Raw genomic sequence first — 25,185 nt, forward strand, 5'->3', positions numbered from 1 at the left:
GAGGAAACCGGCGACATGAGACTCTCAGGTACAGCCCAGGACTGTCAGAAGGACTCCACAAGACAGAAAGGCCCTTTACAATCAAGTCCATTTTACAGATGGCAACATTGAGGCTCAAGGACTTGGAAGCAAGGCTCAGGCAAGGAGAAGCCGGTGGTTCCTCACCCCCAGCCTGGGAGCCACTGCAGGTCAAGGTCACTGGAGACTGGTCTCATGGCAGAGGAAGGGAGGCCACCTGTCACCCGTCTTCCGCATCCCAGTCGGGGCTGCAGCAGCATCTCCCTGCGAGAATCTCCTCTCCTCCAAGAGCACCACCTACAGGGCCCATCCTGCCCTCTGCTCTGGGCCACGCGGGCCAGGCTGGGCCTGCTCGCAGCCCGGGAGTCCAGGCGGCCTGCTCAGCACTACGCCTGGTCCAGGGTAGGCCAAGCTACCAGGGCTCCCTGGAGTCCCGGCAGGTGGGCAGTCGATGCGTGTCGTCCGTCCCTCTGGATGTGCTGGTAACAGGACTGGAGGGAGAGGGGAGGGTGAGGCTGCTGTCCTGCCCACTCCCAGCCATTGCACAGTTTCGGGCGGTTACCAGGTGCACCCCCCTCCCGAGCCTGCACCACCGTCTCCACCTGGGCCCTCACCACAGGCTGCAAGGAAATGGGCCCCCCTCCCCATGTGCTCGGACTGCAGTCTGGACCACACTCGGGCCCTGGGGTGCTCGGGCTGGAATGCACTTGGCTGCCCCCAGCCCCTTTCCACAAGGGCAGGTCCAGGGCTCTGCGAGGGTCCCTCTGTGGAGGCACATGTGATGTGGGAGTGAGCTCACTCCCATGGCGGTGGCTGCTGCAGGGAGGGGTCTGCCCCAGTGGCCAGGGCATCTCTGTCCCTCACCTCGAGGGCCGTGAGCAGGAAGTCGTACCGGCCGCCTGTGTGGTTGGGGTCCATCATGTCCCGGGTCAGGTGGAGCTCCGCTCCCAGGTGCTGGATTCTAGAGAACCACCCGCAGTGAGAGGGAGAAGGGGGCCACCAGGGACAGGCCCCGAGCGGCTGGGGGAGCAGCAGGCCCGGGAGGCTGGGCACCTGGGCCAGGTCCCTGCTCTGCTCGGACGCCCACGGGACCGGGGTGGTGCCCTGGGACCCGATTCTCTCTGGGCCTCAGTGTGCCCGTTGGCACGAAGATACTAAGAAAAGCAGTGACGTTCACAGACTGCTGTTCAGAGTGTGTTGGGGAGGGTGACGGGACGTGGGGGGAGGCCCAGGGAGGGACCCGCTCCACAGGCGGCTCACCGGGCGCGCGACACCACGTAGATGAGCAGCGGCAGCAGGTCGTCCATGGGCAGCTTGTGCTCCTGGCCCAGCGCCTGGGACACCGTGGCCTCGATCTCTTCGTATGTCCTCTCCAGCGCCTCCTGCTTCTCCCGGGGGTCCACTGTGGTGCTACAGATCAAGGCCCCGGTTCAGTCCCAACGGGGCCCCACCACGCCCGCCTCCCTCCACCCTCCCCAGGGCCCAGACTCACATGATCTTCTGCAGACACTCGGTGGCAGACACCAGGGAGTGTCTCTGTGGGGCGGGGGGAGCAGCTGGTGAGGCCCAGTCCCCCAGCTCTGTCATGTCCCCTCCCTGGCCACCCACCCAACCCCATCAGTGGCTTCAGCACAGCCCTGCCCAGAGGGTTGAGGGCACGGGACAGCTCTGCTGTGAGCCTCAACTTACTCAGCTATAAAATGGGGAAAATGGTTGGCAGGAGGTTGGGAGGATCAAAATGGATAAAGAAGATAATAATCGTAACAGCCTGGGCCGCTGGCTGTGCCCAGTTCCTATGGCCTATGTCAGTGGCTCTCAAGCCCAATTCCTGATCCTCCCCGAGTTTCCGACTGTAGGTCTAGGGGCCCAAGAATCTGCTTTTTCGCCGAAACCGGTTTGGCTCAGTGGATAGAGCGTCGGCCTGTGGACTGAAGGGTCCCAGGTTCGATTCCGGTCAAGGGCATGTACCTGGGTTGCGGGCACATCCCCGGTGGGGGATGTGCAGGAGGCGGCTGATCGATGTTTCTCTCTCATCGATGTTTCTGACTCTCTATCTCGCTCCCTTCCTCTCTGTAAAAAATCAATAAAATATATTTAAAAAAAAAAAAAAAAAAAGAATCTGCTTTTCTAACAGGTGCTCAGAGGCTGCTGCTGCCTGGGGAGGGCCAGCCCACTTCCCCCGCAGCCAGCACTGCAGCCGACGAGGAAAACGGAGGCACAGAGATCAGACCCTGCGCCCACGGCAACAGAACCATGGAAAGGTGGATCCTGGGTCCGAGCCTGGTCACTGTGGGCCATCAGCTGGACCCTCACCCCCAGGGAAGTCAGAACCACCGGGGAAGCCTGGCATCCCCTCCTCACCCCTCCGCCCCTCCTCGGCCTCTGCAGCCTCTGACCAGCAGCCTGAGGCAGAAGCTGGGAAGCTGGCACAAACCTGGGGTTAAGCTCCGGGTGCAGGCCCCCCTCCATGGGCAGGTACAAGGCCTGCTCTCTCACCTGATTGGTTGTCAGTGTGAGGTCCTCGCGGGGCCACAGGTGCCTGAAATTTAAAAAACGCAACAGGACGCTTTGCCAAGAGGAGGGGCAGGGTCTGCGGTCAGAGGGCAAATTCCCTGTGTCCCCAGCAGGGCCGAGTGCAGACATGGGCCCCCATGGCAGCCCCGAGCGCGTGTGCAGCCCAGGGCGGGGAGAGGCTGAGGGACTCCTGGAGAAGGGAGACCACCCTCCGGCCCAGCATGAAGGCGACTTGGCAGCTGGGGGGTGTGGAGAGACGCCTGGGAAGCCAGCGGCACCTGGTCTCTGGGCTGGTGACTGGTCAGATGCAGGCAATATTCCCCACGATGGAGGGGAGATGGGGTTTGCGGGGAGCACCCTCCCTGAGTGACAAAGACCAGGCGTGGGAGCGGCGTCCATGCCCTCATCCCTCCGAGTACCCGTGTCGGGAGGGATGCTGAGGAGAAAGGTGTTGTGGGTAGAGGGAGGCCCTGCTCTGCCCGTGGAAGGTGCTCGGTTTCCCTTGAGGATCTCCCTGCCCCAACTCTCAGTCCAAGAGCCAGGAGCAGGCGAGCTTGCCCAGCCCCGGTGTAGACCCCGAGGTGGCCCTGGCCACTCTGGGCACAGCCAGCCTTCGGGGAGCACTCAGGCCCAGGCCAAGCCAGAAGGGACTCGGGGGGGCTCTGCGGGAGCTGCTGGGCAGGGGACCCCAGCTCCCTGTGGAGACAGTGAGGGGACTGAGCTGGGAGAGGTTAAACCTGAGGGGCTGAAGCCATACTCCTCACCATGAGGGGGAGCCAGAGACAGACCAACACAGAGACGCTGCTTCCCTGCAGCTGAGCACCTAGATCCAGCCACACCTGAGTCAGACACGCCCCTAACCTAGACCTTGATGGACACGCGGCCAATTAATGCCCCGTTTCTCCTAAAGACAACGTGTGTGTGTGCCCTCTGCCGGGAGGCTCACTTCTGCACATCCAGGTGCTCCAGCAGCTGGGTGTCGGGGAAGAGGCTCAGGCTGGCGATGCCCTGGCTGTAGCGACGGTCCTCTCTCTCGTGAAGCAGCAGGTAGAGCGTGAAGAGCTCCGAGTAGAAGCTGGGCAGCATGAGAGGCAGCACCAGTCCGTGCACCTGCCGGCTCCTGAGTGAGTGACCAGGACAGTGTGGGGTCAGCAGGAGGGTCTGGTGCTGGTCACTGCTTGAGCTGCCCTCCGAGCCCATCCTGCTCCTGTCCCACAACAGTGTCCCCGCCTCCAGCCTCCTCCGTCCCGAGGAAGCCCTCCGCCAGCCGGTGCTCAGCCCGCACAGCGACGGCTCCGCCGCGGCCGCTCTGTGTGCCTGGAGAGCCTGCGCGGCAAGTGGAGCAGGATTTTAATCCCATTTCACCGAAAGCCAACAGAGGCCCCAGGTGGACAGTGACTGGCAAAGCCTCAGCGGCCCTTCAGGACAGTCCTTCCTGCCTCGTGTTCCGTGCTTCCTGGGGCTCCAGGGGAAGTCCCCCCCAATACGAACCCCGCTCCCAGGCCTCCTGCAATGCAGTGGTGCGGGGCCTCTCCGATCAGCATCTCTAGGCCTGGAAGCTGACGGCAAACTGTACAGTTTGATCTCGGGGTCTGGGGGGGACAGATTTAATGACCCACGTAACTTGCCGTGTGACCTCAGACTCGGCCCCTGCCACGACTCATTTTCCCCATCTGTGCACAGGTAGGAGGGCACCGGGGTTGCCGCCCACCTCTGAGAGACGGGGCTGGATTAACACATTCGGACAGAGAGATAATTGGGGCACTGCCCCTCCCTGGAACCGAGGTCGTGGGTCATCGCTCTGCTCATGGAACAGATCATGGGTCCTTCTGACCCCTGAAAGCTCTATGAACACTTGGTCCGAGCCTGTACTCCCAACACTTCCCCAGAATCATCCCTTTCCCCAGGGGCCCGGGAGCCGAGGTGTGAGGCCTCCCTAGACCCCAAACCTGACTGGCCTGGGAGAGGACCCACAGACCCCCCGGGGGCCTGGGAAGCCACCTTGTCTCCACGTCTTCCTCTTCCTCCGGGGCCTCGCCCTTGCGCTGTAAGGCAACCTGCAGCAGACCCCTGCAAGCCAGCGAGAAAGGAACAGTGTGGCCGCCACCTCCCACAGAACCAGAGCTCCCCTTCCGTCACCAAGGGCAGCGGCTCCACCCCAGACCTGGGCACACAGCCTCCCAAACCTCAGGGGTGAGGGGCCTGGGAGGACAGGATGCCCGGCCGAGTCCTGGCCCCTCTGTGATGATTCTCGGGGTGCAGCTCAGCCGGGACTGGAAAGGGGGCCTGAGTCCAGGGTCGGGCTTAGCCTTCAGTGGGGTCAGAGTTCCCCTGGGGTCAGGGGTCAGCCCAGGGCCTGGTCGGGCCTGGCCATCATCACTCACCCTCTGCTCCCCAGCCGCACACTGACCAGCCCACCCCCTGGTTCCTTCTCCACCCAGACCTGAGGGGGAAGCACCATTCCTGCCCTGGCTCCAGGCACAGCCGATGCTCAGAAAGGGCCGAGCCCCTCCCCTGGGCCACAGGCAGTGGCTGCCCACGTGTGCCACGGGCTCACCTGTAGGCGGCCCAGAGCTCCCGGGCGTGCTGCTTCACCTCCTCCTGGGCCAGCCCCTGCAGGTGCTTGTTGGCCCCGAAGCCTGCGTACGTGGCCTGGAAGGTCAGCATCAGCGTCCGGAGCAGCTTCCCCAGGGGGTGCAGCGAGCTGCTCAGGGCCTGCCAGTGCGTAGCAACGGAGAGATGCTCAGGGCCGGGGCCTGGAGCCCAGTGGGCCCGACGAGACCCCCAAGACTGCGCCCATTGCATCCCTGGGAACACTGAGGCCCTCTGAGGAGAAGGGGCCCACACCTGGCCCCTCGGCCGGCACCAGGGGCCGTGAGAAGGTCCCCCAGCCCCCGGGCCTCACCTTCCGGAGACACTGCTGCAGGGCCTCGGGCTCCCGGTGCTGTGCCACCTCCTCCAGGATGTCTTCCATTCTGCCCACACTGTCGTCCAGCGGGATCCTGGGCACCATGTACACGTCCTCAGCCACGCCCAGCCCAGGTCCACCCCCTCCAGGAAGCCTTCTGGGTGTCCCCGTGGGTGCCTGGGCACACGCACCGGGCTCACCTCTCACAGCACAGGTACTCCTGGGACTCGCGCAGGCTCTGCACATGGAAGCCCAGCAGCGCCTCCTGCAGGTCCCCAGGGCAGCCGGCACGCACGAAGTCCCGGAAGGGGCCGTAGACACCCTGCCAGCGGCTCTCCACAGGGAAGGCGCCCAGGCCCAGTTGCCTGCGATGAAGGCATGGGAGTGCAGGGGGAGAAATGGAGCTGCGGTGGGCAGGACCCTGTCCAGGCCCCTGGAGAGTGGGGATAGCCAGCCTGGCCCAGAGTCAAGGCCGCACACTGACCAGCCCACCCCCTGGTTCCTTCTCCACCCAGATCTAAGGGGGAAGCACTCCCTGCCCTGGCTCCAGAAAGTTTCCTCCTTCACCTTGGCTGCCGGGGAACTCAGAGCTCGAGGACGGCCCAACCATAACTGTAAGGCCCGCCTGCATCTCCCTTTCTTTCCAGCTCAACTCACACTTTTGTTTTCTATTTTATTCGTTTTTGTTTGTTTTGCTTTATAAACTGTTTTGTATTCTTCCTAGAAAAATAGCAAGGTCTAAGCAAAGCCTACGTGTAATATTTTTCTCCAGTTTTGTGGCACATGGACTCATCGCCACATGGTCCTTGATTCCAAGTCTCTGAGTTAAGGGCTGTGTGCCCTGAGCTTTCTTTTTTTTTTTTTTTTTAAATATATTTTATTGATTTCTTACAGAGAGGAAGGGAGAGGGATAGAGAGCCAGAAACACCGATGAGAGAGAAACATTGATCAGCCGCCTCCTGCACACCCCCGACTGGGGATGTGCCCGCAACCCAGGTACATGCCCTTGACCGGAATCGAACCTGGGACCCTTCAGTCCGCAGGCCGACGCTCCATCCACTGAGCCAAACCGGTTTCGGCGCCCTGAGCTTTCTGATGAGACCTGTGCCCTTGGGGTGGAAACAGACACAGACACCCCGATAGGCTACGAACGCTGGGCCAGATGGCGAGGCTCTCACCTCTTGCAGGTGCTGCTTGGGTCGGGCGGGAGGGTCGCCATGTCCAGAACGCCCTGGGTGTACAGTCCCCTCTGGGCCCCGCTGCCAAAGGAGCCCTCCAGGGTGAAGCCATAGGAGGTGAGCTTGCCCTGGAAGCCGGAGAGGGAAGCAGGGATGTCTGTCTACTGTCTGTCTGTCCAGGTGCCCTTCCATCCAATCACAACAGGCCTCATGCCTGTCCATCCCGTGTGGCCTTCCCTCCACCCATTTCATCTGCCACCCAAGGGGCTCACGGTCCTCCACCCCAGCAGCTCCCCCACCCAGGGCTGTGCCCTTCCCCCAGGGTCACCTCTGAGGTAGGAGACGGGAACTGGGGAAGAGGGACTCAGCTCGGGGAGCACCACCACTGGGGGGGGGGGGGGCGGCAAGCCCAGAAGTGGGCAGGGCTCTGGGGAGGGCGTGGGGGCACCACGGCTCCGGGGAGGGGCAATGCGTTGCTGCCTGGGGCTGTTCCCTTCCTAGCATTCCTGTGCGGTCCCCACTCTTCAAAGGGCCCCTCAGGACACCACTGCCTCTGCTGGGTCAGCTGGGGCAGGAAGACCCCAGGGCACCTGCCCGAGGCACTGGTGGTGTTGGTGGAGGGTGGACCCCAACGAGGAGACAGGCAGAGGACGCAGCCAGGAGGCCCCAGCACAGGAGGCCCCAGCACGGGCCCACCCTCCCTTCTCACGCCCACCAGGATCACACCACACCCCGCAGCAGGGGTCCTGGTAAGCAGGGCGGATGGGAGAGGCCCTTCGCTGCCTTCTCCACCCACTGCCTGCAGCCTCAGGCCTGGGTCCCAGCGGGAGGTCCAGACTCCAGTCCTGGCCTTGGCAGGGAGGGGAGTTGGCCCTCACCTTCCCCAGGAGGGTCAGGTCCCTGGTGAAGGTGCCCTCATACAAAGAGTCGTCTTCAGAGAGGAGGGTCCCTGGGCCCTAGGAAGGGAAGCCAGCAAGAGGGTCGGTGGGTTCAGAAGGGCCAGGAGACATGGGGAGGGGGGAGTAGGAAAGGGGAGTGGCACTGACTCGCGGGGAGCAGGGTCTTAACCCTGTGACACCTCCCGGGACTGTGCTGGGTGGGATGCCAGCCCTCGGCCGGCTGTGCACCGCACATGAGCCCCCTGGACCTCATCCCGGTCACCCTGGACACCACCCTGGGCTGGCTCCGCCTCCCGGGGCCTCTCTCAGGAAGCCTCCTGGGGAGCCCCCCTCCGCCCCCTGGCTCAGGAAGTACTATGCTTCTCCTGAACCACCCCACTTCCTGCCACTGACTCGGGCAGGGGACGGTGGAACGGATCCCGGGGAGCCTGCAGCCAAGTGGGACACTATTTCTGCATCTAGTTTATGCGCCCACTCTCATCTTTCCCTCCTTCAATCCTCTCCAGATCAAGGTGCAGCATGAACAAACAAACATAACAGCAACAACGCCTGGGGCCCTGGGGTGCTGGCGGGGTGGGAGCTGGTGCGGGGTGGGAGCTGGTGCGGGGTGGGAGCTGGTGCGGGTGGGAGCTGGCAGGGTGGGAGCTGGTGCGGGGTGGGTGCTGGCGGGGTGGGAGCTGGCGGGATGGGAGCTGGTGCGGGGTGGGTGCTGGCGGGGTTGGAGCTGGTGCGGGGTGGGAGCTGGTGCGGGGTGGTAGCTGGCGGGGTGGGAGCTGGCAGGGTGGGAGCTGGTGTGGGTGGGTGCTGGCGGGATGGGAGCTGGTGTGGGTGGGAGCTGGCGGGATGGGAGCTGGTGCGGGTGGGAGCTGGTGCGGGGTGGGAGCTGGCAGGGTGGGAGCTGGTGTGGGTGGGTGCTGGCGGGGTTGGAGCTGGTGCGGGGTGGGAGCTGGTGCGCGGTGGGAGCTGGCGGGGTGGGAGCTGGCAGGGTGGGAGCTGGTGCGGGTGGGAGCTGGTGCGGGGTGGGTGCTGGCGGGGTGGGAGCTGGCGGGGTGGGAGCTGGTGCGGGGTGGGTGCTGGCGGGGTTGGAGCTGGTGCGGGGTGGGAGCTGGTGCGGGGTGGGAGCTGGCAGGGTGGGAGCTGGTGTGGGTGGGTGCTGGTGGGATGGGAGCTGGTGCGGGTGGGTGCTGGTGGGATGGGAGCTGGTGCGGGTGGGTGCTGGCGGGGTGGGTGCTGGCAGGGTGGGAGCTGGTACGGGTTGGAGCTGGCGGGGTGGGAGCTGGCGGGGTGGGTGCTGGTACGGGTTGGAGCTGGCGGGGTGGGAGCTGGTACGGGTTGGAGCTGGCGGGGTGGGTGCTGGCGGGGTGGGAGCTGGCGGTGTGGGAGCTGGCGGGCGGGGTGGGTGCTGGCAGGGTGGGAGCTGGTGCGGGTTGGAGCTGGCGGGGTGGGAGCTGGCGGGGTGGGTGCTGGCAGGGTGGGAGCTGGTGCGGGGTGGGAGCTGGCAGGGTGGGAGCTGGCGGGGTGGGTGCTGGCGGGGTGGGAGCTGGTGTGGGTGGGAGCTGGCGGGATGGGAGCTGGCAGGGTGGGAGCTGGTGCGGGTGGGTGCTGGCGGGGTGGGTGCTGGCAGGGTGGGAGCTGGTACAGGTTGGAGCTGGCGGGGTGGGAGCTGGCGGGCGGGGTGGGTGCTGGCAGGGTGGGAGCTGGTACAGGTTGGAGCTGGTGGGATGGGAGCTGGCGGGCGGGGTGGGTGCTGGCAGGGTGGGAGCTGGTGCGGGTTGGAGCTGGCGGGGTGGGTGCTGGCAGGGTGGGAGCTGGTGCGGGGTGGGAGCTGGCAGGGTGGGAGCTGGCGGGGTGGGTGCTGGCGGGGTGGGAGCTGGTGCGGGTGGGTGCTGGCGGGGTGGGTGCTGGCAGGGTGGGAGCTGGTACAGGTTGGAGCTGGCAGGGTGGGAGCTGGCGGGGTGGGAGCTGGCAGGGTGGGAGCTGGCGGGGTGGGTGCTGGCGGGGTGGGAGCTGGCGGGGTGGGTGCTGGCGGGGTGGGAGCTGGTGCGGGGTGGGAGCTGGCGGGGTGGGAGCTGGTGTGGGTGGGAGCTGGCGGGTGGGAGCTGGCAGGGTGGGAGCAGGCGGGGTGCCCGGCTCAGGGCCTCGGGTCTGAGTCTCAGCCCTGCCGCTCAGCGGGATGTGACAGTGGGCAGTTCTCTGACGCCCCTGAGCCTCACTCGAGTCATCCCTACACGAGGGACAATGATGGGGCCACGGGGCCACTGGGGGATCCCATGAGATTGTGCTGGGAGCCGAGTCCAGAGCTGGGCGTCCAATTAGGGGCCCACGAATGTTGGCATCGCCGCGGCCCTGCCCTGCACTCTTACCGCTTGTCTGAGTCTTGGCCATAAGCAGGTAACCTGAATTGCTGGTGGGGAAACCGAGGCTGGGAGGGCCAGGGACTTGGCCAAGGCCAGGGGCGGGGGTGCAGGACTGGAATCCTGCCCAGCACCCAGGAACCCAGCTTCCCTCCTCACCCACCCCTGACCACCTCAGCTGGGCCTCAGGTCCCGGAGCAGGGGCTGCACTCAGCCCCAGTGCAGAGAGAAGGGAGCTCAGGACACAGGACACACGGGGGTCACTCCACTCACCACCATCTTGTCTGCCTGGAAGGTCCCCTGGTAGCAGACGCCTGCCTGGGTGACAATGAGCCCCGGGCCATGGCGCTGGTCCGCCTGCCACATGCCTATGTAGCGCTCACCCCTGGGGAGGAGGGAGGTGGCCAGAGTTGAATGAGAATTGTTCCCATGTACCTTCTGCGTGTTCTGGTGTGTGTGTGTGTAGGGGGTGATCACCGGGGTGGGGGGTGGGATGGAGGCAGATGAGCAATGACATCACCTGAATCCATTCAACTCAGACACCAGGCAGGTGAAGTCAGAACCCCCAAGAGGGTGGAGGAAGGAGAGAGCCTGCCTGGGGGAGGGCATCTTGGCAGGCTTCCCGGGGGAGGCGGCAGGCAGGGCAGATGGAGTGGGTGCCATTCAGGCATGTGCAGGGCCATGGAGGGAGGGGGGGCACCGGATATACAGGGATGGTCAGTGTTCATTAGGTGGAAGGGCACACCGGCGTCACCGTGGGAACAAGGTCAAAGGCGAAGCCTCAAATGCCAGGCTGGGGACCCTGAGCCTGGTGTCAGCCCAGAGAGCCTGGAGGGGCCCGATCCTCAGATGGGGCCAAGCCAGGGGGTCAGAGCTCCTTCCAGACAGCACGAGGGGCCAGAGTAGCTTCCGGAGCCGGAGACAGCCAAGGGAGGGGAGGGGAGGGAGGACCGGAGACTCGGGATAAACAGAACGGACTTCCCATGACAGGAAGCCTGTGGCTGAGGGTGTGTGGTCCGTGAGGGTTTTCTCTGCCCCCTCCCCCCGCATCCTGGGGAGGCCGCGGAGCATGCACCTGTCGCCGTCCTCCTGGATCCCGTAGCCGCTCCTCTGGCCCCTCTCCCAGTGGCCCGTGTACTTGCAGGGATGAGGGGCCTGCGGGGTACTCTCGAGGACCCCAAAACCGTGCCGCAGGCCCGCCTGGAAGTAGCCCTTGTACACCTCGCCAGTGCCATACCTGCAGAGGGCATATCGGGTGGTCCCGCTTCCCAGAGCTCGGCCCAGGGGCGTCCCTGGACCGGGAGCCCGCCCGCCTCGGGCCCAGGTCACTTACTCACAGATGCCATAGCCACACATGCTGCCTTCCCGCCAGTGGCACTTGTAACAGTCGAACTTGTCCTCAGAGGCCTGGGGCACTAGGCAGATGCCAAAGCTGTCGGCGTGGGTGGGCGGAGGGAGTTGGCACAGGGCCGCCCTGACCCAAAACCCCCCTTTACGCCCTCCAGGCCACCCAGGAGTGGCCTTGCCTCCAGGGAGTCTCACAGGTGCTCAGCCATCTCCTCCCCAGGGGCCCCTCTCAGGACACCCCCACCTGCCCCATGCACCCTGGGAGCGCCTTTTGGCCCGGGGCCACTCCCCCATGGTGCCCGCTGCAGGGCCTCAAAGACAGGCTGGGCGTCTGGGTTTGGGAATCTGGGATGGGGCCAGGCTGTGACGTGGGCAGGGGCACGAACCCTTCTCCTGCCCACACACGCTCCCGCATCGGCCCCAGCCTTACCCGTGCTCCAGGCCCTGGCAGAAGCTGCCCACGTGGTTCTGCCCATCTGGCCACTTCAGGGCTCCCCTGGAACACAGGCGAGGCCAGGGGGTCAAGCCCAGCCGACCCACCCTCCATCACACACGGGCGTCCAGCCAGCCCTGCCGCCGGCTCTCAGAGGCCCAGGTTCCCTTCGAACTGGACCCCACCACCCTCCTCTCGAGCTCATGGCCCACAGGCTGTGAGGCCTTCTCTACGCCTGCACTCGTGCTCGAGCACCTGGTAAGGACGGAGGAAGACAGGATGTGTGCAAACACCGCCTCCTCCGACACACGATGCTACGATAGGACTGTTCTCCTGCCGCCGGGGACAGAAGGCCACTGCAGGGCGGCCACCGGACGTCTGCCCCACGCTCGTGTGTCACCAACACTGACTTCCGTGTCACAGACCTACTGCAGGCCAGTCCTGTCCAATGGGACTTACGGGAAACCCTGGGGTCAAGCAGAACTGACCAACTGACCACGGGAACAAGAGCCTTGGGTCCCGTCCCGAGGAATGGGGCCCATGTGGGTCCTGCCTGCCCCTCTGACCCGGGAGCCCGGTCACTCACTTGCCGTGGGGCCTGCCCCGGCACCACTCGCCCTCGTAAGTGGCCTGGCAGAGCCGACCCTCTGCCCGGAAGGTGTACGCCCCGGAGCGGCAGGTGGGGGTCTCGCAGGACACCAGGCCCGCCCCCAGCACCGGGAAGTCTTTCTTCCCACGCAGGGCCTGGCACACGGCCTGGGTGACCATGTGCCGCCAGACCACCTGGTGGGACGGAAACACAGGACAGGTCGCGTCGCTGGAGGCAGCCCGCTAGGGCGCCTTCTGGGGTGACCCCAGCACGACCCCCCCCCACCCCCCCCACCTCCAACCCTGTCTACCACTTGGAGGAATCTCCAACCACTCCACGCTGCACCCTAGGGCCCTCCTTCCACACCTGAGCTCCCTGTCCGCAGTTCCGGGGCCTGCCCGGGGGTGGGGGCAGGCAAAACCACCAGCACTGGCTCCAGAGAAAAATACCTGCCTCCATGGCATTCTGATGCTTGACCCCAGGCTGACCCCTGACCTCCTCTGACCATGACCCCAGAGGCCTGACTCACCCCTGACCTCCTCTGACCATGACCCCAGAGGCCTGACCTCCTCTGACCATGACCCCAGAGGCCTGACTCGTATACCTGTGCCCTCCCCTCCCTTCCTGTCTCCTTCCCTCACTCCCTCAGCCCCACCCCCCAGTTCATAGTTCACCCACACGCACCAGGTCCTGGGGGCTCTTGGAGCCAAAAAAGAACTCTTCCTCCGGAGTGAGCAGGTGGACCGAGCACCTAGAAGGACGGAGTGGCGAATAGGCCCGCTCTGTCCCGGGGCTGGGGGGCCCCCGTCAGAGCCTTGGGGTACAGGCAGGTCATAGGGTAGAAGGAGGGGATGCATAGGGTGTCGTTGGAGGAGGCTGCTCACCCGTCCTGCTCAGGATCCACCCACACCAGCTTCAGGTCGAAGGTGTGGACACTGTGACCCTGGAAGACAGGACACGGTGTCATCCAGAGCCCAGACCAGACGCTCACCTCCTCCTCCGGGGCCCGCGCACCAGTCTGCGCACCAGCCTGCAGGGCGGGCACGCTCCGTGTCCCCAGGCTGCTCGGCCCACCGGCCCAGCCGAGACCTCACCACCCCTACCTGTCCCCGCCTCCAGGGGGGCCCCTTCCCAGCCCAGGCCCGGCCCCCCAATCCTGCCCCGTCTCAGTCACCAGAACAGGCTTCTGAAGACGCAGCTCGGCCCCACCAGCCCCTGCGGGACCCTCTCCATGGATCCCGTTGCCTGGGAGGAGCCCTTACTCCCACCTGCTTCTCCCTTTCCCTCTCCCCAACCAGACCCAGGCCCCACGCCCAGACCTTGGTCGGCCCCACCCACCTGCAGAAGGACGAGGACGTCATCAAAGAGCAGCGCCCGCTCTGCCCGCAGCGGGGTGACTGTCACCGGGACGTCCTGGCTGTCTTGCAAGAGGCGGCGAGCAGGGGTGCAGAGGGCATCCTGGCGAGGGGGGCAGGGCTTGGGCACCCATCCTGGATGCGCTAGCCACTCCCCTGCCTGCCTCCACCCCCTACCTCCCCCACCTGCTGGAGGCCCCCAGGACACATGGACACTGGTGGACAGTGACGGGCCCGAGGCTTGGGGTCATTCCCGGCCACTCCCAACAGGGCTGCACAATTTCTCTGAAGCATCACTTTGTCCTCTCCAGCTCACCTGGAGCCATGGCCCCACCCAAGCCCCTATCAACTCTCACCTGACCTCCCTCTGGCAACTCTTGCCCCCTCACCGCCCCCCGACTACCTGTTCTCCTGATTCTCTATCCTAGGCCCCAAGCCTAGCACAGGGATTGTGCCCCTGCAGGGACAGTGTGTGCCACGGTGGGTAGGGGCACGGGGGTGCAATCGCTTGGTGACATCCCAGGAGAGAGGGCCAGCTCAGCTGGCCATTCTTGCCCAGATCCAGCTCTCAGCCGGTCCCAGGAGGCACTCAGCAAATGGGTGAACATGGCCGACAGAGGGACCTCACAGCCACCTGGTTCAGCCACCAGCCCGCTTCCAAATGGGGAAGCCACCCGCAGGCTCCTGCCCCACGAAGCTCCTTCCCTGACGGCCCTCGGGCCACACCCTCACCCGCAGCCGGCTGCTCAGGGTGTGCCAGAGGGCCTGCGTGGCCTCGGCCTGGTCCAGCGCCTGCTTCATGAAGGACTGGAGGTCCCCAAAGAGGGTGGCTGCGTGCACCACCAGCTCCCGGGCGGGGTGACACTGCAGGGGACAGAGCAGCCAGGCAGGGCCTTTCAGAACCTTCTCTGCCCCCACCATCCCCTCCCCCAGGGCTGCCCGGCTCTGGCCTGCATCTCAGCCCCAGTGCACCCTTCTCCCCACAGCTCCTGGGGGCGTGGCCGGAGCACGGGTCTCACAGGGAAGCAGGACATTCCAGGCCGCCCAGCTGGGCCTGGGCCCTGGACCCTCACACCCAGTATGATTCCTCGTCTGCGCCGTGGGTCCCTGCCAGCTCCGCCAGGGCACGGCCAAAACCTCAGATGAGCCCCGGACAAACACATGTCCCTTCACCCGCCTCAGGACAGGGCCACGTCCCCAAAGCCTGGCCGGATCCTTCTCAAACCAGAGTCCCTGAGTCCCGCAGGTGTCCCGAGCCAGGGCCCTGTGCCTCCCCAGCTCAGCCCCCCACAGGCCGCGGGCTGGTGAGGCCCCTGGCCCTGCCACTCACCTCCCCGATGGTGTCCCGCAGGCTCAGCAGGAGGAGCGCGTACTTCTGCACGTGATGGGTGAGCGGCTGGCGCAGGGCCTGGACCAGCGCGGTGCCCATCGAGCCCTTGGGACTCACGCCCCACAGGAGCTGCCGCAGGTCCTTCCGCTGGTCCCGCCAGTACCTGCTGAGAGGAGGCCCCGCACCGCCGTCACTCCTCCATCCCACACCCACCACCATCGCCTCCCTGCCCTGGCGAACCCCCCGGCTCCCGGCACCTGTCCCAGCCGCCAGCCCTCTCCCCCAGCCGGTACACGCAGAGCCTGAGTGGCCCCTGGAGATGTGGTGGCAACAGCTCAGCGTCCAGTGGGTGGTGAGCATCACCATCACCCAGGCAGGCGTGTCCCCTCCCTGCCCCAGGGTCGCCCCTGGCTCTGGATCCCTGACTGCTCGCTAGGTTTTCCTCCCTCTTCCTGTAGATCAGTGAGGAGCTGTCAGAGCCAGGAGAGCTCAGGCTGAGTCATGGGCCCTGACGCTCACTGCTCTGGGGCAGAGCTTCCCCCCACTTCCTTCCCAGATGCCCCACCGGAGGCCACCGCAGCACCAAGCTCACCTCCTCTGCTTCGCTGCCTTCTGAAAGGCCTGCACCACCACACAGCTCGTGTAGGACTCGATGTACCTGCAGACAGGACAGGGGTACCCTGCAGGCCCGGCCCCTGCCCTTCGGGGATCCCCAGATCCCACCCTGAGTGGCTGCAGCCCTGAGGGACAGTGGCCTGGCTCTAGGCACAGGCGACCTGGGGCCCTGACCATTCTAACTCACCAACGCTTCCTTCCCGGGGAGCCCCCGGCTCAGGCCTGGGGTATCTGAGTCTGCGCAAGACTAGTGCCTGAGCCCACGAAGGCCAACCCTGTGAGCCTACTCCACTGAGCCCCACCCCAGGCTCAACCCAACCCCTTGCCCCAGCCCTGACCCAGGTAGGCATGGTGGCCCTGACACCCGTCCTCGCTGTCTTACTCCATGTGGACCTGCAGGACATGATCAGCTTCGAGCAGCAGCAGCAGGGACTCGAGGCCGATGGCATCCGGGTGGCGCAGCCGCTCCCGCAGCGCGCGCAGGCTCCTCTCTGTCACCTCCCACAGCTGCTGGGCGCACCCGTGCAGTTGCTGCAGGAGCCGCAGGCACTCTCTGCCCTGGGGGTCTGAGGGCTCTGGGGGGCACACCCACACAGTGAGGGGGGACAGGGAGCCCACAGAGGCCCCAGGGTCACCTGAGGGCCAGCGGCACCCCACAGCCCTGGAGCTGCGGCCAGGGTCCTGCATCCCTGGGGACCTGGGAGAGGATGGGGAGCTCATATGCCCCCTTGAGCTCAGCAGGGGACCAGCAGGCTCATCTTGAGGTGTGACCACAAGTACTTCCTCACCAAACAGGACGGCACCGCTGACCCAGGGGCACCGGGTACACTAACACCCCTCGGTCTTCCGTAGGGGACTGCAGGTGCGGACACAGCCCCCACGAGGAGGCACCTGCCCCAGGTCACTTCACAGTGAGACCCAAGTTGGAGGTAACACCTGTTTCATGCCACGCCCTGAGGGACAGCGAGATGAGAATGCCGCCTGCGCCCTGGAAGGGGTGGCATTTCATCTCTAGGCACAGCTGGGTCTGAACTAGGATGGGGATCACGGTCTGGCCCCTCAGGGTCCCTCTAAGGAGCAGCCAGCTGCTGGGGGCCAGGACCCCAGTCCCCTCAAGCTGCAGCTCAGAGGCCCAACCAGGTGAAACTCCTGCCCCCAGGACAGTTCCTGTGTCCCCACCTCCCCCTGGAGAATGGGACGCACCGGCCGTGAGCAGCGGCTGGAGAACGCGGTTGCTGATCCGGGCGAGGGTGGCCGAGAAGACTTCCTCCAGCTGCAGCAGGGCCGCCTCCTCGGGGCTGCACATGCCCATGTGCTGGCTCAGGGCCTGCAAATGGGGCACCGAGTAGAGCAAGACAGCGCCGGGCCACAGGGTCCGTGCCGGCCCCCTCGGGCGTGCACCAGAAGCAAGCCGGTGACTCCCCCACATTGGAATGGAGCGATGAGCCCAGGTCACCTCGAAGAGAAGTTCCCAGTCTGGCCACTGCCCCCAGCCCCCTCTCGACCTGGCCCTGCTGAAGGGAGCCTGAGGAGTGCGAGGCAGGACCCAGAACTGCAAAGGGAGCAGCCCTGGCCTGCTCACTCCTGGGCTCGAGGGACACTTAGTGGTGCCGACCCAGCCCTCTCTCCCCTGGGTCTGGAGAGAAGGATGTGCTGGCAGAGGAGCCGCCCAGCCTTTCCCAAGGCCATGGCTCAGGACTCCCTGCACCCCACAGGCTGGCGAGCAAGGAGGCGTCTGGGGGCCTCGCGGGGTTGTGCTGGAGCCATGGAGGACAGGCAAGAATAAAAAGGCAGAGAGGCCCTGACTGGTTTGGCTCAGTGGATAGAGCGTCGGCCTGCGAACTCAAGGGTCCCAGGTTCGAATCCGGTCAAGGGCATGTACCTTGGTTGCGGGCACAACCCCAGTGGGGGGTGTGCAGGAGGCAGCTGATAGATGTTCCTCTCTCATCGATGTTTCTAACTCTCTATCCCTCTCCCTTCCTCTCTGTAAAAAATCAATAAAATATAAAAAAATAAAAATAAAAAGGCAGAGAGGGCACCGCCCTTCTCGGAAAAAAGAAAAAAAAAAGGCAGAGAGGAGAACCAGGCAGGCAGGTGGGGACCAAGAGAGCAAAGGCTGGTGGGCAGGAGGGCCCAGCCCTGTGGGTGGCCGACAGAGCGCCATGGAGGACCTCAGCGGGGAGTGGTGTGCGTCAGCCCCGGGAAGGTGGACCGGTTGCAGAGGAGATGATGCCAAGCAGTGAGAGGGTGAGGTCAAGGTGGGCAGAGCCAGACACTCCAGGCACTCACACCTGGCTTACCCTGCCGATGGGTCCTCCTGAAGGACAGGTGGGCTCGAGCCTTTGCACTTCCTGCCCTGGAGTAAGGGACCCTCCAAGCAGGTAGGGTCAGCTGGGAAGGTGGCCTCCTGCCTGAAGGGAGGGGCAGGAAGGGGCCTGGGCTCAAACCTAGCCCAGAGCCAGGCCACAGCCTCCAAGTGGACACAGCCCTCTCTCACCAGACTTGGTGCCTCACCTGGCAAAGGAGGTCATATGCCCAACTCTGCCTCTCCCTGGCGCTGCCACTCCAAGACTCTGGAGTAGCTGGCCTGGGGGGATTGGGGCAGCTGGTGATGGGCAGGCAGACCCCAGGGGAAAGGAGTCTCATCCCTCCCCCTCCAGCCACAAGGAGCCTACAACCCCCAGGACACCGGTGCTGGGGAGAGCAGGGCAGAGCAGGGCGGGTGCCTCAGAATGTGGCCCAGGGCCCAGGCATTCCCGCCCCACCTTTCCTGCTACGGCTTCAGGAGGGCGAGGCCTTGGGAGGGGGAGGCAGGAAGGGGAAGCAGCTGGAGCCTGGCTTCAGGCTTCTCTCTCTGCCGCCTGCAAGCCCAAGGCCCTCTCCCCCAGGGGGAGGGGCAAGTTGTTCCAGGTCAGCTCAGGCAGGACCAGGAGAGCCAGACAAGGGGTCAGGCGTGCAACCCATACCTCCAGAAACGGGTGGAATGGAAAGGCCCTTTGTGGGGTGATCTCTGCACCCTCAGCTGTCAGGCAGCTGGGGTCTGAGCTAGAGGTGGACAGTGGCTAACAGTGGAGGAAGGAGAGTGCAACCAGGATGGGAGGTGCGAACTGGGAACCAGATCAGGGCCAGCGGGGACCTGCAGTAAACAACTCCCCACGGGAGGTCTTACCCCCCACACTCACCTGGGGGCCGGCAGCCCCCCCACACCAATGTCCCTCTCGCTCTGCCCGGCTCTCTCTGCAGCTGGGAGCTGCTCCCCTACCCTGGAGCTATGGCTATACCCCAGCTGCTCGGACCCTCTGTGGCCCCTGCCCAGCTGGCCATGCCCAGCGTCTCCACAGCCTTGCTCCTCTCTGCGCCTGTCACCTCCTCTATGAAATGGGCTTCAAACATTTACTCCTCCCAAAAGGATCAGCAGGTGGACGGGAGTGGCTCTGGGTTTGGGGACCTGGTCCGCAGCCTCCCTCACCTCTCAGACCTGCCTGGGGCCCCCAAGCGGACCTTTAACCCTAGGAAACTGAGTCACACTGTCGGGAGGAAAGGCCAGGAGGTAAGCCTGGCTGGTGAGGCCGGGGTGGGGAAGGCTGCAGTGGGGGCCGGGGGTCTGGTCTGGGGGTCCCCAGGTGCAGGAGCATGGGCTGCATCCTGGAGGTGATGAGGAGTGTCAGGGCAAGGGTGAGGCCAGGCATGAGTAAATTGCGTGTGTGTTTGCAGGGCAGGAGGAGGTGTGAGCTTTAACAAGCAAGGGACCCAGCAGGAGTCCTCCCCTCTCTGACCAGCCCACTCTCTCTGGTCAAGGGCATGGCCCTCGCTCTCCATCCAAGTGTAAGGTTCCTTGGTGGTGGGCTGCACGGGCTGTACGTATGGGGAAACTGAGGCCCACGAAGGAACAGGAGGGCCCAGATACACTCTATGAAGAGCACATACAGGAGTCAGACCCAGGCTCACCTGAGCCAAGTGGTTCTGAGAAGCCGGGCGACTCACCTGAGCCAAGTGATTCCGAGAAGCCGGGCGACTCACCTGAGGACGCACAGCAAGCTCCGAGCGGGGCCCAGCCTCCTACCTCCCCAGGCAGCCTTCATGCTCAGAAGGGGTGGAGTGAGCGCCGAACTGGCGGGTCCCGGCATGCCCAGGTGAGTCAGCTGCCTGTCCCTGTGTCAGTCTACCCAGCAGCTAGACCTGCTCCCTTCCCTGCATTGCTGGCCTCGGTCCCCGCTGGGTCCCTCTCGGGCAGGGTCACCGAGGCCTCCCCTGCCCTCTCTGGCCCCTCAGCCACACCCTGTCATGGCACCCGTTCTGGTATTTCCCGGTCTGGACAGGCAAGGAAGTGCTGCTGGCTGTGGAGAAGTGTTCCTGGGCCGCCCGGCGCCCCCTGATCAACCTGCCAGCCCCGTGGGCGGACAGCTGGCGAGGAGCAGCCCATGGGAGGGGGCACTGGCCCTCACAGCTGACCCGCAGTCTCCACCCCGCCTCGCCCCCAGCATCCCGGCTCTGCCCCCACCTCCCCGGTCGGTCCCAAGCTTCTTGTCCTAGAGGCTCCTCCGCTCCCAGCCCGGACACAAACTTCGTAACCTCCCTTCCTCTCCCTGCCGGGCACACGCAGTCACTGGATCTTCCCAAACATGGGCTCCCGGGCCAACCACCCGGCGGCGTCACCTCCTCCAGGCGGCCTCTCGGGCGAGCGGAGGCCCCGGCCCAGCCCCCGGGCAATGCGCTCTCGGCCGGCCCGGCGCCGGGAGGGAGGGAGGGGGAGGGGACTGTTCCCGAGCCGTCGGGCGGCCACGGGGCAGGGAGGTCGAAGCGGGGTGGGACCTTCGGACAAACTCGGGCCGCAGGTACCCAGAGGCCGGAGAGGGACGGCGACACGGCGACCCGAGGGGGCGCGGAGGCGAAGGTCCCACCTGGAGCGAGGAGGGCGCGGAGCAGGGGAGCCCGCCACAGGGGAGCGCGCGCGCCCACCCACCCTTACCTGTGCGCGCGCCCACCCACCCTTACCTGTGCGCGCGCCCACCCACCCTTACCTGTGCGCGCGCCCACCCACCCTTACCTGTGCGCGCGGGCCCGCGCCGGGGAGCCGGAGCGCAGATTCTCGCCGCGGCCGCACGCCCCGCCCCTCCGCGCCTCGCCCCGCCCCTCCGCGCCTCGCCACACCCCTAGCCCCGCCCTCCCGCGCCTCGCCACGCCCCTCCGTGCCACGCCACGCCCCGCGCCCCACCACCTCCCTCGCCACGCCCCCGGGGGTGCCCTGCGGGGAGCGAGGAGCGGAGCTGGCCTGGGGGTGGGGCGTGGCGAACGACCGCCCGGCACCCGAGGTCTCTCCTGAGGTCAGTCTCCCCTCCCTCTGGTGTCCTTCGGGGTCCGAAGGCTCCTGGGCGCCAAAGAGGGGGAGGGGGAGGGGGAGGAGGGGGTGACTTGACCCTCCCGCTCCACACCAAACTCACTCCAGCCGGCTCGCCTCGCTTCCCGCTTCCCGAGCAAGGGCTCGGAGGAGAGCCAGCAGGGGCCATGGCTTCCTCGCCCTGGCAGGGCCTTCCCAGTCCCCACCCCCTGCCCCCCATTCTGATGTTCTGCCGGCCTAGGGTGCAGCCCGTGACCTCCTCGACGCCCCTGGGCTGGGCGGCATGGCCAGCGCCACTCTTGCCTGTGACCTTGGGAAGCCCTCCTCCCCCCACTCCTGGGTCTCCAGCGTGAAGCCAGTGGTTGTCTGCGCCAGGGCCTTTGACCTTGGAAAGGATGGCGTAAGCCTAGTCCCGAGGACCTCCCCGAGGGGAGGGACCAAGGTTCCGCCTGTAACAAAGGAACCCACTGTCTGACCGGTACCCCTCCGACCTGACCGCCAGGCCGGTTCCCCATCACTTGCTGTAGCACGCGGTTTTCAGGGGTGACACTGGGCCACCTCTGCCTCTCACTGCTGAGAACACGGGCAGAAGGGCCTGTCCGAGGCAGTGCAAGAGCAGAGCGGCCCACCAACCCCCCACGCAAGTCTGGGGCTGTGGCACGCACGTCCCATCCTGCCGGGCTGAAGAGAGAGCCTGGTGGAGGGGGTGCGTGGCCAGTTCCAGGGGTTCTAGCAGATGAGCAGGCTCTTGGAGGGTCTGTGGGTCCCCTGACACATGAGAGTGGGCAGGCAAGTGGGTCTTTGGGGCTTGGGAGGAGGGGCTCAGAGCTGGAGAGGGCCTGTGGCCACATGTGGAGAGAGCAAGGTCACCCGGGAGCATGTGGGCTCACCATTTGCAACCAATGGGGAAGGCAGATCCCTAAGCAGGAGGATCTGGTCTTGTGCTGGGTGCCTCTGTGGCAGCCCTGACCCTCTCTGGGCCTCAGATGCAGCCGAGGGAAGGCCATGCTGCCTGGGCTCAAGCAGGAAGGGAAGGGCCCGTCAGCTTCCTCCCCAGAGTCCAGGCTTCCTGTCCGACCACATCCAAGGGAATTGGAGACTGGGGGGTCAGTCTTCCCTCACTTCCCACTCACTGGGTAACCTCATGGGCAATGCCAACTTCAGTTTTATTACCTGCCAGATGGAGCAAGACCTGCCAGCCTCTCCCTCAGCTCATCCAGAGCTTGGGGCCGGGTGATGTGTAGTGCCCCGGAGAGCACCCTCTACTGGTCCACCTACCCTCAGCACCTACAACCCAGCCAAGGGCTCTGTCCAATCCCGCCCACTCCTACACCCCTGCACACATATAGGATGCCACAGTAATGTGGTGGCGTGTACACTGGTGCCACACAGACTCATCCACTACAGAACTCACTGGCAGGGCTCCCTGTTGCACAAGTCAGGTGGCAGCCCTGCACATGGGCATATGTGTACACGTTCACACGGACGCAGACGTATACACTATGGAGTGTGCACACCGAGACCCACACCCAGGCACATACAGAGGCAAGTGCGAAGTGCACGTGCACGCTTGTGTACGCAGATGCTGTGGGACAGCGCGCATGCTTACGCACACATAGGTGTCACCCAGCCCAGCACAGCCCCAGAGCTATTCTGGGCCTGGGGCCAACATGGTCAGAGACTGCCAGCTCCCAGCAGGCCCCAGCCGCTTGTCCCAGGCCCAGGCTGCTCAGCCCAGGCTACGTTCAAGATGCCCCAGATCCAGGCTGATTCCGACTTGGGGGATCCCTGCTTCCTACCTCCTGTTCCCCCAGAGCTAAATCTCGAGCCCTGGGGTTTCAGGCTCCAGGAGAGAACCCCCACAGTGTTCCCTGGCCACTCTGAATGGACTCTGCTCATGGCTTCCAACCCAGAGGCCCTGGAAGCTGGACTGGGTTCCTACAGGAAACCCACAGGAGCTAAAAATAGTACACAAGGGACAAATAGGGCTCTGCAGGCCAGCATTCACGCCACACACACCACCGCATGGAGAGGAAGCTGCCTTCCAGGGAGGCTGGGCGGGGGACCCTGGGGCCCAAGCTCCACCCCCGCCCCCAGATCTGATGGGCTCAACTGGGGGCAGGGGTATGGAGAATGGAAATCTCATAGGAAGTAGAAACCATACTGGACAGTGGGCAGAAGCCTGAATTTGAGGCTCCAGTTCCTGAGTGTCAGGCCGGGCACAACCCCTCTCTGGGCCTCGATTTTTCATGAGTAAACAGGGGAGAGGAATAAAAAGATGGATAAGGCATTAGCTTTCAGGATGTGCCTCTCACCATGGTGTTTACTATAGGAAATAATGCAAATATTCGTCAATAGGGTGTTGATTGAACAGGTATCGTTGGGTTTCTATGCAGTGCCTTGAGCAACGACAGCAATATCGGAATGACTAGCATTTACTGTGATGTGCAGGTCCCACAATATTGCCGTCATTCCCGTTTTACAGATGACAGGCTGAAGCTCAGAGGGTAAGTAGCCCACTGAGGGCTCACAGCTCTCGATATCATTGCACCCCAGAAGTCTTAGTTCTAAGCATTAAAGCATTAAAAACCGTAGAGATTATAAAGCAAAAAGATACAAATTTACAAGAAACATTTCAAAGTTTAATTACTTAAATTTTTTCTATGTTAGTCTAGTTTGGTAAATTATGGAGAATAACTTTATTTCAGTCCAACTTTTGCCCTCCTCAGAGGGCCAGAAAAGTCCTTTAAATAATTAAACTTTCAAATGGTGTCTCTTGTAGCTTGTAGCTTTATACTTCTGAGGTTATTAAAGCTTAAAACAGCACTGACAGTTTCAGGATACCCGTTATTTTACGTCAGTTTGACGGCAAAGCCTGTGTGACGGTTTCGATGGTGGATTGGGGTGGAGGGGGAGATCCGTGATGCTGTGCTGGGCGGAAAGCCTGGGGAAGGTATATGATCAGCAGCACATGTGGTTCAGGAGCAGAAGGGGAGCCCCCCCAGAGCAGAGGCCGTCCCAGGGGACCGTGGGACACACATGATGGTGCTCCCTCTCAGATTTCTTCATCAGGCTTGCCCTGCTTCTTGGAAAGATGATGAACTTTATAGGAAAAAGTGAGACCCCTCCCTCCTGGGCTGAGCTGTCCTATCGAGTAGTCAGCACCCCCATAACAGTTCATGCATGTAATCCTCCATCAGTCCTGTGAGGACCGTCTGGCCCTCTCCATCCCATAGATGAGGAAATCGAAGCGCAGAGGCCACTGTTAGGTTCACTAACCCCAGCCCAGCCAAGTCCTCTCTGACCCTGTATCCCAAGGGTGACCCCATGCTCCTGACTGGTCAGTGTGTCTTTCCCTGGCCTGGCCCACGACAGATGGCATGAGGGAGTGGAGAGCAGACAGAGAGCTCTGAATGCCTGGCCAGAGCAAGCCTGGGGAAGATGGGGTGGCCCAGCCCCCAGACTTGGCCACCCACTGTTGAGAGCCTCCTCAGGAGGCCCCTGGGCCAGCCGTGCCCTGCCCACAGCTTTCCTGGTTTCCTATGGTTGTGCCATCTCCCAGGCCTGACTCCTGTGGGTGTCTGACCCTGGCCCTCCACCCTCCGCTGCAGCCTGCCCTGGTCCTTGCTCATTATGGCACCTCCTGGCAGAGCCCCCAAGGCTCTGGGTCTATAGGGTCCCCAGTTCTGAGGGCGGGCCCAGGGCCCACAGCACCCCTGCCTGGCAGGTCTCCCCTGGTGTTCCTGGTGATGAGGGACACACTCAGAGGCAGGAGATGCATGATAATGGAACAAAGGGAGGGAGGAGGGAGGAGGGGGAGGGAGGAGGGAGGAAGGGGAGGGAGGAGGGGGAGGGATGAGGGAGGAAGGGGAGGGAGGAGGGGAGGGAGGAGGGGAGGGAGGAGAGAGGAAGGGGAGGGAGGAGGGGGAGGGTGGAGGGAGGAAGGGGAGGGAGGAGGGAGGAAGGGGAGGGAGGAGAGAGGAGGGGGGAGGGGGGAGGGGGGAGGGGAAGGGAGGAGGGAGGAAGGGGAGGGAGGAGAGAGGAGGGGGGAGGGGGGAGGGAGGAAGGACATAAACCAGAAGGCTCCCGGGGACCCAGGCTGCCCCCTCCTTTTCCGCAGTCCTCCCCAGGTCTCCACACCCCCACAACCTCCCTCCCTCTCTCTTTCCCTCCAGCCCTGGGTTGTCAGGACCAGAGTGAGATGGGCTGGGTTCAGTGTGAGGTCGGGGCCAGGGCTCAGGTGTGACAGAGGCTGAGGGTCAGCCCCTCCAGGGGAGCCTACCGCGTCCTGCGGGCGGCCGCAGATG

General features: G+C 64.4%; 1 protein-coding gene across 1 annotated transcript; it reads right to left on the minus strand.

Moving 5' to 3' along the window:
• Positions 1-71: 71 nt before the first annotated feature.
• On the minus strand, positions 72-20,463 carry ALS2CL (ALS2 C-terminal like). Its single transcript, XM_070391113.1, is given in 27 exon segments — positions 72-481; positions 483-509; positions 883-979; positions 1,279-1,428; positions 1,511-1,554; positions 2,515-2,557; positions 3,479-3,652; positions 4,534-4,602; positions 5,090-5,247; positions 5,438-5,534; positions 5,641-5,805; positions 6,619-6,746; positions 7,497-7,574; positions 10,145-10,256; positions 10,947-11,108; positions 11,205-11,303; positions 11,649-11,714; positions 12,238-12,434; positions 12,925-12,991; positions 13,125-13,183; positions 13,579-13,698; positions 14,328-14,459; positions 14,926-15,091; positions 15,518-15,583; positions 15,923-16,115; positions 16,744-16,867; positions 17,841-20,463. Coding segments are annotated over 26 exon segments (2,829 nt in total). The 5' UTR covers positions 16,853-16,867; positions 17,841-20,463; the 3' UTR covers positions 72-430.
• Positions 20,464-25,185: the final 4,722 nt, after the last annotated feature.

This window comes from Myotis yumanensis, unplaced genomic scaffold, assembly GCF_028538775.1.
Source record: "Myotis yumanensis isolate MYYU_CA2020_CCGP unplaced genomic scaffold, mMyoYum1.0.hap1 SCAF_14, whole genome shotgun sequence".
In the NCBI taxonomy this organism is placed as follows: domain Eukaryota; kingdom Metazoa; phylum Chordata; class Mammalia; order Chiroptera; family Vespertilionidae; genus Myotis; species Myotis yumanensis.